Source organism: Chionomys nivalis, chromosome 20, assembly GCF_950005125.1.
Source record: "Chionomys nivalis chromosome 20, mChiNiv1.1, whole genome shotgun sequence".
NCBI lineage: Eukaryota > Metazoa > Chordata > Mammalia > Rodentia > Cricetidae > Chionomys > Chionomys nivalis.
The window spans coordinates 14,524,480-14,541,271 of NC_080105.1; the positions used below are offsets into that span (position 1 = coordinate 14,524,480).

Consider the following 16,792-nt stretch of genomic DNA (forward strand, 5'->3'; position numbering starts at 1 on the left):
CAGCCCCCATATAGAAAATGTCTCTGTCTAACAGAACCCATAGCTAATCAAAATGCAGAGTTATGGAACCCAGTCACAAATGTTATGTCTATAGTACAACTTTTGTACTTAGGCTAAGGGTCATAACACAAGAGGATGTGTCATTGTTTGCTGTGACACTGTGTCAGAAACTACACCCATACAATCTTGAGATTGTATGGCTAATCTTGAGGTGAACAAGGATAATAATCCACAGAATGCTACACAAAGAACTACAGATGACTATGGGATGCTGAGAGTGGAGAAATCGTCTTCCTCAGGGAAAACCACGCTGATTGGTTATTTAATTTTAAAGGGTGATCTCTGAAAACATTCATAAAAGTATCATTACACAGACTAAGCAGGTTGCATTTAGAACTAAATACATGCACAGTGTGTGTGTGTGTGTGTGTGTTTGTGTGTGTGTGTGAATAAAGGCCATTTGAGGGCTTAAAGGGAGAAAAAGAAAGGGAGAAATGTAATATTATTGTAACTTCTAAAATGGGGAAAATGAATTTGTACAGATTCTTCACATTTTTTTCATTTTCTCTGTGATATTAAGGGTTCGACAGTACCAATTAAATCATAAAGTGTCAGATTATAGAAGACAAAGTCTCAAATTTAGAAACTTTCATATTCCAAATATCCAAGTAGGCTAGCCTGGCTTGACAGAAAGTAGATCGTAGACTAGCTTATCAATTAAACACTTTCACCAAAGTAGCTAGATACAAAATTAACTCACAAGAATCAGTAGCGCCTCTATATACAAATGCCAAAAAAAAAAAAATGACAAACAGATTAAGACAGAAGTCAGGTGAACAACACATTTCACAATAGCCTCAAACAATATAAAATATCTTGGGTCACTCTAACCAAGTAAGTGCCAACAGAGAGGAAAGAAACAAAAAAGCGAGAACTTGTGGATCAACATGATCAAAGCTCATATGATCTCAAGGAGACAAAAGCAGCAAGCCTATGGCCTACAAGGTCTTCATCAAGTCCTCTGTATATATAGTATGGCTTCCTGTTTAGTGTTTTTATGGGATTCCTGGTTTCAAATGAATGGCTCTCTGGTTCTTATGCCTTCTCTTGGGATTTCCTTCTTCTGTTGTTTCATCTTGTCCAACTTTGATGTGATAGTTTTTATTATATTATATTACTATCTCTTAGAAACCTGATCTTCTTTAATGAGAGAGAGAAAGGGTGTGGTTCTGAGTAGGAGAGAAGATAGGGGAGAAGAGGGAGGAGTAAAAGAAGGGAAAACTATAATTAGAATATTATTTATGAGAAAAGAATCTATTTTCAACAAAAGAAAAATAATAAATGATGATCAACAAGGAAAATAACAGCATCAGACAGTGGAAGTCTTTCTTAATTCAAAAAATCAAGAATTAAGATTTGAGGCTGGAGAGATGTCTCAATAGGTAAAAGCACCTGACACTCTTATAGTGGACCCAAGTTCTGTTCCTAGCACCCATTTGGGGCAGTTCACAATCAGCATCAATGCCACCTTCAAGGCATCCTTTATTCTCCTCTGGCCTCTGGTCATCTCCACTCAGGCACATTCTCACATATATATTCAATCAAAGGAGAATAAATCTTTTAAAAAGCATAAAATCCAAGTACACATTTCAGTAATAAGTTAATTTAAAAGCATTTAACTTTTATTCCTAATTGATCATCAGTTTTTTTTACATATAAGACCTTAATTTCTAAATGCCTTTTTAATTTTAAAAATAAAAGGCTATGACAAAATTAAACTTGGATCTTTTTGACTGCTTATTTTATTAAGAAATACTTGTTATGCTGTAAAAGAGCATATTAGGTGCAGTAACTGAGAATTTTATTTTAAAACATGCATTATCAGTATGCTAAGCCTTATTTGAAGAAAATAGAAAAATTTGTATTTTAAATAACTATTTAATTTTAATTGTTTCTGTGTATGAATGCATGTTCATGCATGCACACGTGTTACTATGTATGACTGTAACAGCCACAGAGTCCAGAAGGGAGTATTCCATTCCACGGAGATTAAATTATAGGCAGTTGTCCTGATGTGGTTATAGGACCAGAACTCAAGTTCTCTGGAAGAAGCAGGAACTCTGAAGCACCGAGTATCTCTCCAGCCCATTCTTGCATTTTAAAAAGTAGACAAAACCAATATTAGTCAATATTCCTTTTAAATTGAATACTGAGGCTAGTTTGTGGAATTTTATGAGCTATTTTTTTTTTCTTTTGTATTTGAAAACACGGACACCAAAATTTCCTATAATGAACATAGGTATGTTTCTTAAAACTCTACACATCATAAAGCCTGGGTCTTTGTGATTTAGAGAAAGAATTGTATAAATCTAAATACTTAACAATATCTCTATTTTGTTACCTGTTTATACAGTCAAATTTGCCTGCATCAGTATGAAAACCACTTTGAAAATTATAAACTTAAGAAACAATACATAGCCGGGCGGTGGTGGCGCACGCCTTTAATCCCAGCACTCGGGAGGCAGAGACAGGCAGATCTTTGTGAGTTCGAGGCCGACTTGGTCTACAAGAGCTAGTTCCAGAACAGGCTCCAAAGCTACAGAGAAACCCTGTCTCAAAAAAACCAAAAAAAGAAAAAAGAAAAAACGAAACAATACATAATATTGTTTTAATTGAATTGTCTTTAAAAGCCATGATTGAATATCTCTCCTCTTTTTGAGACTGAATCTCAATATGTGCTCTAAACTTTCAATCCTACTACCTTGGACACCTGAGGACTGCCATGATGCATAAAAGTCACTACTCCTGGTTCTTCTTGGAGCATCCTTCTAGTCTTTCCTGTTTATTCTTTTCTGGAACAGTGTGTATCTCACCCTGAACTTCTTATGATGGACTGATAGGATTGATTGAAAATTATTCCAGTCTATGATGGTGTGGCAATAATAAGTTCCAACAGAAACCATCCCAATAATTTTACATTTCAGTATCTTCCAAGTTCATGTCACACAGGACAGCAACTCCTTTTGATGTTAAACACTAGTAAGGAAGCTCAGTATCCAGTCAGCTAAGCAGAGGTCACCCAACAGTGCACCATACTGCTAAACTATGGTGGTCACCTACTAAGGTTTTTAAACATATTATGTTGTAACATTTTAAATTTATAATTGGTTTATAGAGCAACAGCACCCCTGTAAGCCAGGAGCCATCTCTTTACAGTAGACGAGAAAATGTGATCTGAAATGATGAAAAGAAGTTTAGAAGCAGCCAGGCACCTCTATCATGGACTGACAGTTTCTTCTTCTTCTAATGGAAGTCTAGTTATAACCTCAAAGAATAATCATTGATTACAGTAGAGTCAGTCATTTTCTCTGGAGCCATTGCTGACCATCTGAAGTGACAGTTTTTAATCTTCCTGCATTGACTTCTATAGATTTTTTTTTCCAACTGCAGTCCTCATAAAAGCAGCCACCTGCTTATTCCTGATTCTTTTGATCTTCACTCTCATTTTTAAATTTAATATTAGAATTCTGACTCGATTCACTAAATTGCTTAAGGGTGCAGTTGGTATAAGGCATCTTTGATTTTAGCAAGTGAAACTGTGTCACAATAAATTTAAAAGCATTTCCTTGCTGTTTGCTGTACAAAATGAACCCCTTCCTTTGTATTATGGTAAATTTGAGAGAGTATTGTTTTATAAGCACAATCTCCCAACTTCTACAAGGTTCTTATTCATCTTGAAAAATTTTAAGCTCAATTAATACTCTGAATTTTAAAAGCAGGTTATGTGAATGTTTTGTAGATCAAAAGAGAACAACCTGTCCTTTTCAGTCCACGTCAGTTGCTAAAAATTAAGTGGTGAAAGTGGCTACAAAAATCTCCATATTCGCATGTCTGTCAACACAGAGCATGGACTCATCTAATAGATACACATATCAATAAAAGAAATACCTTGCGTTGGGCGGTGGTGGCGCACACCTTTAATCCCAGCACTCGGGAGGCAGAGGCAGGCGGATCTCTGTGAGTTCGAGACCAGCCTGGTCTACAAGAGCTAGTTCCAGGACAGGCTCCAAAACCACAGAGAAACCCTGTCTCGAAAAACAAAAACAAAAACAAACAAACAAACAAAAAAGAAATACCTTGCTAATCTTTATGCCACACTATAGTGACTTATTTTCTCATTTGCAGTCTTCTTTTTAATAGTTGACAATTGCATACAATTTTATAGTGAATTTTAGGATTTTTCAATCCCTATTTCCCTCTCTCATCCCTTACTTCTTTTCACCATGTTCTCCTTTCATTTTTGTGTCTTCTCTCACCTTGGGTGTGGTCTTTGAGTTTAATTGGAATATTATTCTCCAGCATGAGTGTGAGTGGGCTGCGTTATTTTTGAAGCAAGGGTTACTTGCCCTTTGCTACACAACTGAGGAAAATGACAGCCCTCCCCCAGCAAGCTCTAACTGCCAAAAGTCTCTCAAGGAGACACTGTAGTCTTCTTCTGAAGCCAAATATTTTAATTTAAATAATGATTATGTCCTTCCTACAAGTTGCAAGAAACGTGATAGAATGGCTTTCTATATTTAGAATACAAGCGTAGTTGGGAATTCACCTCCACTTGTTATTACAAAGATCAACTTGGATAGGTTCATAAATTTATATGTGTTTCAGTTTCTCTATCCATAAGATAACAATATTGATTATTCCTACCTCATCAACTTTTTGCGAATATTAAATACAGGAATATGTATAAAATGTTCAGAAAATTTCCTGCAGTATAACAACCAACCATTATCACCATCATTCTACGTAAGGGATAATTTTCACCAAAAAGCTGAAAATATTCTGTTTGATAGCAGAAAACTATTAGCAAAACCTTGGTTATACAAAATAGAAAGATCAAAAGCACCACCACCAAAGGAAGAAATGTATCTATGATATACACTGATACACTTGGCCTTCCCTAGTTGAATGCTATGTCTGCAAATCGTTCCTCAAATATATTGTGCGTGCCCATGATTTCTAACCAAAGGAGTCGGGGTCGACACAATCTGCATCATCTTTACACTCGCACATCTTGACCACCAACCACATACTGTGTCCCTTCTCTGAGAAATGCAAAGCTCTATTTTCAACAGAGTGACAGCATAGCATGGAAGGGATATGAAAGACCGGTGTGTTTATGGTTACTGCTGTTGGTACTGACTGAGTCATGAGGAAAAGCAATCATTTATGGAGATAAGGCTTTGGAACGTCAGCGTTTAATAAAGCTCCCATCCTCAGCTCTCCATGGGGGTTCCTAAACTAATATCTCTCAGTTCTAAATCTATTCGACAGTTTGCCTCGAGATTCTAGGACAGGAAGACTTCAAATTGCTGTTGTCTTTGTCACTGATGTTACTGGAAGGTCTCTATTTCTGGTGCTAATGTGGTCGGTATATCAAGGTGAGAAATAACTCATTCCTTTGTGTCTATCCTGTTTCTATTGGTGTCATTGATGGCTGCTGAAATCAGCAAGTGAAATGGTGTCCAGTTCCTAAGTTTTCTCACATTGCCTGAAATGTCATTATTGGACCATCACACCCCTGTCTTAAAATATTGGGACAGAGAAGTGCATCTCATTCCATTACCTTGGTACCAGATCCTTAAGACCCTTCTCTGAACTTGAAGGAGCCCTATCTCCCATGTTACAGGGGTTTGGAAAGACAAAACTGAGCGTGTGTCCTTCAGACTTGTTGGTCCCACTTAGTCTCCCTCTTTCTTCATCTTCTATTTAAGTAGATTCTACTTCTTGTAGTTGCCAAGTTATAGATGCCTGAAATTTTCAGTATTGTCACATCAGACTCAATAACTTTTTGTATTATTTTTTAGGTAGAATTGCTGTTGGGGTTATTTTTTTTCTAACTAGACTGCAGCTGTATTGGTAACTAATTATGATACACAACACATACCAAGGGTTAAATGATTTCCTTAATGACTGGGAAATAGATGACAGAGACAGTGATCTCAAAAGTAAAGACTCTGAATTAATTGTATGGTGTTTTCAGCAAGATCTCTATTTGAGCTAGCATTTTACTCATTGCTCTGTTGCTGTGATGAAGCACCATGACAAAACAGCAAGTTGGGGAGGAAAGGGTTTATTTAACTTATACTTTCCTGTTACTGGTCATCAACATAGGAAGTCAGGACAGGAACTCATACAGAGCAGGATCCTGCAGCTGGAGTTGGTGCAGAGGCAATGGAGGGGTACTGTTTACTGCCTTGCTCCTCATGGCTTACTCAGCCTGTCTTTTTTCTTTTGTTTTTAAATTTATTCTATTTGTCTCTCATATCATGTATCTTGATCTTATTCATTTCCCCATGCCTTCACATCCACCCTCTGCCCCTGCACCTGCCACCCAAATAATAGGACATTTAAAAGAAAAAAATGGAAAAAATTAAAAAATGGAAAAAAATGAAAGTCTCATCCTGGAAGTTGTAGTGTGACATCATCAGTCACACTGTAGACTCTTCATTTATAATTGTTACTTGTGAATATTCCCAACAAAAAGACATTGGTCTGGTTTGAGGCCTCTAATTTCTAAACACTCTCAACGCTGGGTCCTCACTGGGACTTTACTTGTGTATCCTGTTTTTGCCCTGTGTTGCGGAGATCCTACAGCTTTTGGTCTGTCCACCTGTTTTCTTATACAGCATGGGACCACCAGCCCAGGACTGGCATCATCCACAGTGGTCTGGGCCCTCTTCTGTCAGTCACTAAGAAAGCGTCCTCTAGGCTTGCCTACAGCCAGATCTTCTGGAAGCATTTGCTTAATTAAGGTTCCCTCTTCTCTCAGATTATGTCAACTTGTGTCAAGTTGACAAGAACTATCCAACACAGCTAGGCATGTATCTCTGATGCTTAATATGTATTGATTGGAAAGTAAACCTTATGATATATGGTAATTATTACTAACTCTACAAAAGTTGTTACAAAAGACCTATCAGCTCAGAAATTAACTGGGTAGTATGATGTGGATGTGCATAGGAATGGAAAGAATTCAGAAGACTCCAGAGTTTAATAAAGAAAGTAAGTGTCGTCTTCCAAATCTCATGTTGTAGGCCATCACATTGAATTCAACAGCACAGCACTGAGTAATGCAAACAATAAAGGCACAGAAAAGATCTCAAATACAGCGAGTCAAAGCAATAGGAAATGATTGACAGCCTAGCACCCAGTAAAACTTCCTAGCAAAATAGAACATTTCTGGACAATGGTTGTGTTAAGGGTTAATCCTTTCATCTACTTTCCAATAAAAAGAAAAGTGGAAGAAGAGGAAGACAGGCATTTAAGAAGGAACTTTTCTAGGCATCGAGACTATTGGGAAGCAAACAGATCAAAACTCTAATAAGAATTCAGGGAACAATAATAGGAAAAAATAGCCTGATTCCAGAAATACGAGCCTTAAACTATTTGAAATGACTCTTGACCCCATGATCTATTTGAAAAGGGAAGTGCATTCTAGTCTTACATAATTTGGGTATAAATTGGAGTGAGCTGGAAAATGCGAATAACTTGGTCATGGTCCAAATTGTCCTCATTCAGCAGTGACTAATCGAAGGTCCTGAACTGATAGGAATACTAAGATGGGAAGAGTTCTGAGCTATTAGCCTAGAGAATAGACAGAGTGGAACACAGCATGGATACTTCTTAACCAGAGAGAGGGCTAGCGCAGAGATGCTCTGAGTGCTCACTAACTCCATTTCCTTTACCTAGTCACACATAGACACATATTTACCACCTTTTGTCACAGTTTAATTGAGGCCTGACATTAAGGTTTGGCCAATGGAAAAATGTCCATTCCTTCAAAGCTACTCTCTAGTGGCTAACTGCACAGTACTTCAACTTCCTCTTTCTTCTGACATCTAAGGAGACTGTGTGCATCATAAAAGAGTGTCCAAAGACAGGTGTGATCGACAACTCAAATATGTCATGCTCTGACAGAAAGAAAATGGTTTAATTTTCATGTGCCTGAAATGGATTTGATTATAATGTTATGACATTTAGAGGCCATTGCCTGACGGAGTATATATTTAATTCCTGGGTTTGATTATATTAGTAGTTGGGCATCTTTTTCTTCTTACTAAAATTATTTTACTGGGAAGAAAATGACATCTAAAAAGTGAAAAGTAGTTCAGTAGAAAAGCCTTGCCTGGGAGAGCTGGGTTTCTGTAATCCTTTACCAGCTATGGAAGCCCATTAACAAGTCTGAGCCACTATGCCTATCTAGGAAATAAAGCCAATGGTAGACTACTGCTTATGCAAAGAGAAAGCTATGTGAAGGGTTTGCTCAAGATTCTCTATGGGTTTGACTTATTAGTCTGCGAAAGAGAGGTTAAATACTCAAAGCCACTTTAACAAAACATACAAGATATATTTTATTGTTTAGACTTTTATCCATTCAACGTATGACTAAATCCAGCTTTGTATAGAAATACCATATGCATTTGTCATGTAAATTTGTCTCAAATACATCATGTGAAATTCTACAAGAATAAAAAATAATTAAGAAAGAAAAAGGATAAAGTATGAGAGTGAGATGAGAGCACCTTAAACAGACAACACTGGTAAAATAATTTGAAAATTCAAATAATTCCAAAACAAAAAGAACACATCTAAAAATTTTCAGTTGTATTTAATTCTATGTTCATCAACTAACAGGTAGGTCAATAAAGATACTTCCAGTCTTACAAAATGATAAGCCATCAATAAGGTCTATGCAACTAACGATTTAAAAAATATCAAATGGATTTCCTTCTTTAAATTAAAATGTAGAGTGCTATAGCCAACGTCCCAAAAAGAGGATATTTTAAACTCCTTTTGTTAATGGATTATCTTTTCAAATTACTGGGAAATGGCATTTAGCTAAGAGCAAATATTTAGACTTACAGTGAAAAACAAAGCTTAAAGGCTGGCTTACTGATTCAGTCTTTAAATTGTTTTTTTACAGAAAATGATTATTTTTAATCAGATATTTAAAAATATGCAAACAACCACTCTGGTTTGATTCTTTGCTCACATTAGCTTAACGTATTTACTGCACATGTTTTTCCTTCGGTGATTCCATCTCGTAGTGTTAAACCCAACAACTATCTCTCTCGGGTCACTCCAATAACTACAGTAATTCCAAAAGACCACACACACAAAAAAAAATAGATAGCTGCTTAATTTTATTAAATTTAGCATACGAGATTTTTTTATTTATAGCGATATGGTGACATTTTTATGAATTAGAGTGAATCCATTAGAAGAACATACTGGAAAAGCAAACGCTATTGCAAACAAGAATGCTCACTTACAGGCCCACATCTCACCAACATCTTAGCATCCTGTCTATGTGCGAGCTACTTTGAAGTAAAATAACTTTCCACTCACCAGCGCGGAGGTTTGAGAGGCATCTGCCACATCCCCTGCGGTCTCTGGTGTCCGCGTGGAGTTGGGGATTCTGTGAGGGTTCCGGGCTATCGCTTCACACCAGCCCAGCATTTTCTCCTTCCGCCTTTCCCTTCTCACTTCCTGAAATTCTGAAAATAATTTACATTCCCTGAAACACATCTCTTCTCATAGTGATGCTCTGGAAAATACACATAACTGAAATGTTATAATCTCAAAATTTAATAAAATGCAGATGGTGAGGTATTATTTTAACTAGAAACCATGAAGGGAAAATAAGGGTTACTAATTATTAGTAATATTACCCCAGAGCCAATGCAATGTAACTGTGCATCTTTTCAAGATGCACATTGTGTACATTCACTTCTAAACAAAAGAGTTTCCTACACCAGGTCCTAGGAGTTAGTATCTGGTGTTGGTTGAAAACATTCTTAACCTGGAAGCTGAAAACAGGACTAGATCCTGAAGATAATTACATACAGCTATATGAGATTTGACAACAGGAGCACTTTCTGGGAATTGAGTCAGGAGACAACTTTATTATTGTAATGCTGTTGATAGTCACTGGATATGAGCTCTTGTCAGAATCAAAACACACATGAACAAGAGACATATCAGATTATAACATGGCATACTATTTCTTAGGAAATGTCAACATATATTAACTCTCTCTCCATATGTATTATTTCTAGAAAATTATATATATATAATGTATTTATATGTATCTAAAATAAGCATACATATAGACTTATAAATATAATAACCACTAGCAGTCACTTATTCTGCATTACAAACCTTGCAGAATTACATGTGTTGTTTGTTTATATGAGTGACAACATAGTGGATTTGTTGATGGTAGCATTACCATACATACACACACACACACACACACACACACACACACACACATATATATATGGAATGCGCAACATATGTTATTATGACATTTATGTTCTCACTGGGCAACATGGATCATTTTGTCTCCTTTGTCATCTTATAGAATCACCTTTGTATATACATTTCATCATTATCTAAAACACCATTGTGATCTGTATGGTGTATGCCAATGACAAATAAAATTTGCACAGGTTTTAGCTGAGCATCTTAAAGAAACCAAATACTTAAAACAAAAGACCGGTGATAGACTAATCATATTAGTGTCCCCGTTATCTTTCTTTTAAAGGTTTGATAACAGAAGGCAAACTTAGTAAAAATATGGTAAACTTAGCGCTGATATCCATCAAAGCTCAACCTATTAAAAACAGCAATTCAAAACAAAGCTTTATTTCATCATGAATAGAAATGCCCCAAAGCCCCTCCAAGCTTCCCAGAGCTTTCCATTTAATGGAATTTTGTGTCTTTGAATGTCATATCAACAAGGACTTTGAAGATAATGGAGAAACATTGTTTCCCTTGTAAAGTTTTACAGCCTACTTTTCCACTCCACCACCCTCAGTAATTAGAAATAGTTTATTGCAGGTCTTTAGTTAAACGCATTACACTGTCAATTAAATATCAAAAATAATGTAGAGTAATTATTTTTCACAGCATCCAAAGCAATTAGCAATCTGGTGGTTTATAACATTTCAGGATTCAAAACAGCACAGTTCAGAGCTCTAAGAAAGTAATGCAAAGAAAGGTTACTTGTGGATGGATGAGTTATTACTCTTGTGACAAAATGCTCAAGTCAAATGGATACAAACAATGCAAACAAGAAAGTGATAAAAAAAACTTTCATAAACTTGAATTGAAGGTAAGCAATGAAATAGTTGTTTTTCTAAAAATAGTTTATTTATTGATATTATGTGTACATTGGTGTTTTGCCTGCATGTATGTTTGTGTGAGGGTGTTGGATCCCTTGGAACAGGGATTACACACATTGTGAGCTATTATGTGTGTGCTGGGAATTGGATGAAGGTCTTCTGGAAGAGCAGTCAGTGCTCCTAACCACTGAACCATCTCTCCAGCCTGGAAATAGATTTCTTTTTTATATTTATTTACTTATTATGCATACAATATTCTGTCTGTGTGCATACCTGCAGGCCAGAAGAGGGCACCAGACCCCATTACAGATGGTTATGAGCCACCATGTGGTTGCCGGGAATTGAACTCAGGACCTTTGGAAGAGCAGGCAATGGTCTTAACCACTGAGCCATCTCTCTAGCCCCAATGGAAATAGATTTCTTAATAGATCCTTTGGTCTAATATGAGTGAGTCATTTGTGTTACAAGAAGGGAAAGCTGAAGGAAAGGAGAAGTGGTTTGTCAAGCAACAGAGTATTAGTTCTTCCTCTTTCAACACACTGCCTGAGATGTTTAAAGAAACCCTGATCTACTTAATAAGAAATATGCACATCCAACTAAGTTGCACTCTGAAGAAGGTAAGCATTTCCACATTTTCAGCACACTCTGCCCTAGTTGCCCATCAGTTTTATTTCAGGTCTTGAAGTGTGTTAAGTGTAATGAAATGAGTATCTTTATTAAAAAATAGAGTGAAATAATATCTATGAACAATTTAACCAACAAAAACAAACATTCCACTTTTATTTGCTAGTTGCTCTTTAAAAAACATCAGTTTTCTTTTTTTTTAAATATTTATTTATTTATTTATTATGTATACAATATTCTGTCTGTGTGTATGTCTGCAGGCCAGAAGAGGGCACCAGACCTCATTACAGATGGTTGTGAGCCACCATGTGGTTGCTGGGAATTGAACTCAGGACCTTTGGAAGAGCAAGCAATGCTCTTAACCACTGAGCCATCTCTCCAGCCCCCAAAACATCAGTTTTCTAACTTTCAAATATTTTTATGCTTTTCATTTTTAAATTAGAACTAAGTCATGATTTAATATCACTTTAGTACTTATGAGAAAGTGTAGGATTCATATCTAATAAAAAGTATAATAAAGTGGCCCACAAAGTTATGATATCATTTGTCTCTATTCAGGAGTGTGTTTGTAAAGACATCTGATTTTTTGATTTCCTCCTAAGATTCTGAGATGGAATAAAGTTGTGTTTTAAATCATAGTTATGGCTATATCCTTTTATTCAATCCACACTTATTGTCAAATATTTATTGAACCTCTAGTCTACTGTAGATAGAGAAAGAAGAAGTCAAATAATAGTTCACAAGAAGACTATACATCCATCTTTTATTTGAGTTGGGTTTTGCCCAAAATCTATTCTAGAGAATTTTATTTTATTTTATTTTATTTTATTTTATTTATTTATTTATTTTTTTTGGGTTTTCGAGACAGGGTTTCTCTGTGGTTTTGGAGCCTGTCCTGGAACTAGCTCTTGTAGACCAGGCTGGCCTTGAACTCACAGAGATCCGCCTGCCTCTGCCTCCCGAGTGCTGGGATTAAAGGCGTGCGCCACCACCGCCCGGCTATTCTAGAGAATTTTAAAGTCAGATCCTTCCAGTCTCTGATTTGGGAGACTTATAAGCTTCTTTTCTTAAAGTAGTCACCCATTTCTGCTGGATTTATAGGTCTTATCTGAAATTGGTTTATAAAAATTATATTTTCTGACCTGCTATCGACAGGCATGACAAAGGCTATTAACATGTTGGCTATACTTGTCAAAACACATAATACAGTAAAAGATCAACTATATTCTCATTTTCTGCTTTAGGTATTGGTGACCATATAGCTTTAGAATTATTAGAATGAATAATTCAAGAAGCAGATGTACATATTTTATATGCATGTTCATTAACACATGGAAATTAAATGTTTTAACAACCGTTTAATTTTCTCTGGTCCTGCATGGACATGAGTAAACAGAGGAGACAATGTGACACATGACAGCTGACCAAAGGCTTATAAGTTAACTTTGACAGTGTCACAGGGATACTTAAAATGAATGGCGAATCTGTGAGGTGACAGAGGTTTGGCATGCTGCAGCTTTGGGAAGGTTTTTATTGTATTAAGGAAGATGGCACATAGCGAAGGAGAAGCCCGCGATGACTGAGACTGCTGGATGCACTTAGACATTCACATCAGATGCGGCATCATAGTTCAAACAATTTTCTTCACTATTGATGTTAAAGTTGAAATTCTGGAAATACCACAGGTGAACGGAGCACACTGGCAGGCACGAGAGATTGATTGGTGAGCCTCTGCAGGCTCTCCTTTTTTCTCTGCAGTTCTGGAGCACACGTCACGTCCTTATGGATAAGAATGTACTGCTAATCAGAGGGGAGGCAAAGTCTCAACATTTATAATTAACCTCCAAGCACTTTAAATTGTAAGCATCATTACTGATGTATCAGGATGGGAAAGTGATCATTAAGCATTCGTGTTAATTACAATTTAGCCATTGAACCAAGTTAATATGAGATGTGGCAAGGAACAACTTATATAACGACCACAAGAAATTGGGATTTAACTAAGCTTAATTTTTAATATTCCACTTTAAGCAGATATTAAATTTAATAAATAGGAGAAAAGTGCATTCTCGGTGGATTAAATTTATAACAAACTAAAATTAAGAAAAAAGACAAGGCAATTGGGTGTATCTTATGGAGAATAATTTATTTTTAATTCACAAAACATTTACTGAGTACTTTCTCTAAACTGGAGACTGTTCTAAGAATTATGATACAGAAATGGAAGATGTCCAGGCTAAGAATAAGGAGGGGCAATAAGCAAGGATAACCACTTTCATAAGACAGTATGAAAAGGATGCCCCAGGAGAAGCTAAAAACGATGTAAATTTTTACAATGGACATCTAATATAGGGGAAGGTAGGCCTCAGGAGACCATTCAAAGAAAAAAGATGATCACTGATGATGTGCAAACAAAACCATCATAACTCTAAAGTCATCTGCCTTCATGCGTGGCACTGCTCAACTCCAGGAGCACCGTTTAGGCTGCAATCCATTCAAATGGCACCGTGTGACAGAGATGCTCTCTGTATTAAACACTGTGTGTGTGGTACACCTGTCCAAACCAGCTTTGCCTCCCCTCACTTGGTTCCAGTCTAATGCAGCTTACACATAAAACGGAGCTCTGATTCTCTCAGAAAAACGCAGCTGCCTGTAGCTCCTTGCACCTCATTTTATCAATTATTTCCCTCTTTAGATTTGATCATTTTGTGTACTTTTCAATAGAGTTCTGTCTTATCTAAACATCCCGTTTTTCCTACCTATGTGCAGTAGAGTGTGCCCCTTATCCTTGAATTTGATTGGACAGGGCCCTTGTCAAAGAATTTGAAGAGATTTTTCAATTTAAGTTTTATGATTTTTGATTATTTATCATTTACCTAATGTGTTATCAGGAACTATTTATTTAGTTTCTGGGTAGGCTCAGTTGCTAAATGGATAAGCCTGACGTCTGAGTTTAGCCACGGGAATCCACAGAAAAGAAGAAAATTGAGTCTCCAGACTTTCCTTTTTGTCATCCCCACATGCCAGGGAACTCTGTCTCTCTCACATACATACAAAATAATAAACAAAATAAAAATTTAAAAAATCAATTAAGCATTGCTTCTCAAATATTGGATGTGATCTCCTCCCGGTTTTACACATTTATGCACTTACACATACATGTAACAATAGCAAAAAGCGAGTCTATGTTTTGAAAGGATGTGAGGAGAAAATACTTGGATGGGGTGAGGAGGAAAAAGAGGAAATGGGGAACTGATGTAATCATATTTTAATTTAAAAATATGAAAAATATATGCAATAAAAAGGAACAAGCGGGGAATAAAAAACAAAGGAACAAAGAACCGAAGGAGAATTCTAACATATTCAGCATGTAGATGATTAAATGAGAAAAAGGATGATAGAGCTGAAGGAATACAAAGCACATGACTACAGGACACAAGTCAGTTGCCTTCCGATATACCTGAATATGCCACCAATGAACAAATGGAGTAAATAAATACCTAATTCCTCAGCAGCAAAATACAGAGGATCAATCTAACAAAATATTTTAGACCTTAAATGGAAACTATAAAATTTATGAAACCAAAATAAACAAACAAACCTTCTAAAGAATAGCATCAACAATGCACTTTCCTGATTAAAAAAACTTGGTGCTGTTAATATGTCAGATTTCTCCCAGTTTGAACTACAGAGTTAATGCAATTTCAATGTAAATACAGGTTAGGAATTAATTGTGTAGATATTGATAATGTATTTATAAAATTTATGCAGAAAGACAAAATTACTAGCTAAGTTTCAAACAATAACAAAGTCACAAGATGTACAGTTTCTAGTTATAAAGGACTATAAATTTATAGTACAAAGCCAGTGTGTCAGAAAAATATAGACATATTAAGCAGTGTGGAACATAATACTGGGTCCATAAAAGACAAGTTGTCTTTGCTTGATCAATGAGCAAAAGAAATTCAAACAGATATAACATTCTTTTCCCAAAATGGTCTGGGCCAACTGAATCACCACACATAAAAAATAAAACAAAACTCTGGAGATGAAGCTTAAAGTTTACATTTTTAAAAATAAAATTTAATTCAAAATGGATCATAGAAGTAAATGTCCAACAAAACTATTAAATTTCTATAAGATAACAGGGGGAAAAGAGGACAAACATTTGTGGCTCTGAGATATGGCTGGTAACACTGAAGTCATGATATCTGAGAGAAAACATGTTGTTAAGTTTGAATTTATTAAAACTATCAACTTTGTCTCCGTGAAGGACTCATTAAATAGAAAAGAGGCAAGTTAAAGACCGGGAGAATTTTTTTTGCAAAATGCATATGAAATCTAGGCTATCACTATAAATGTACAAACCATTATTAAACCTTAACAATGAAGAAATGTTAAAGAAACAAGTGATATAAACAGACATATACAGCAATTTGCTGTAGATTCATATAAAATATAATATTCCTAAGTAAATAGAAATGAGTTATCCATTAGAAGGCATGTGTGTGCATCAGATGCATATTGACATGTTAAAGAGTCCACATCCTCTATTTGTATCGAATATAATGCTCTTGGGAAGGATGGTGCTATAGCTTCATCAACACAGTCAGTGGTCCTGCAGTGAAACTGTTACGTATGATGTTGTGCTGTTGGATGTTATACTCTACATGATGAAAATTTCCAGAATCTCATAGCTCAGAGTTATAACTTATATGCATTCAAATGAACACATTTATAAAGTTTGTGATCCTGGAATAAAAAGCCAGTTGAAAATATGAGCTGATATTATAAATGTGTGATGATACTTCACTTGTTCTTTAACAAATAAAGCTTGCCTGAAGATCACAGAATAAATTTTGACCTATGAGATTTTAGAGATGTTCATCATCATCTCTATAACATTCAACAAATTGCTGACTGATTTACCTATTAACAGACATCTTTGCCACTTCTAATTTTAGTGATTGCATTTGTAT

General features: G+C 35.9%; 1 protein-coding gene across 6 annotated transcripts in view; it reads right to left on the reverse strand.

Moving 5' to 3' along the window:
- Marchf1 (membrane associated ring-CH-type finger 1) overlaps positions 1-16,792 on the reverse strand; it is an 824,174-nt gene that overhangs the window by 328,067 nt on the left and 479,315 nt on the right. For 4 of the 6 annotated variants that reach the window (XM_057752266.1, XM_057752264.1, XM_057752262.1 and 1 more), the window contains exon 2: positions 9,409-9,557. The exons of the other annotated variants lie outside the window; for them this stretch is intronic. In XM_057752266.1, coding sequence (XP_057608249.1) covers positions 9,409-9,519 — 111 coding nt within the window. In that variant the 5' untranslated portion in view covers positions 9,520-9,557. The remainder of the gene's footprint in view (positions 1-9,408; positions 9,558-16,792) is intronic. 6 annotated transcript variants of the gene reach the window in all.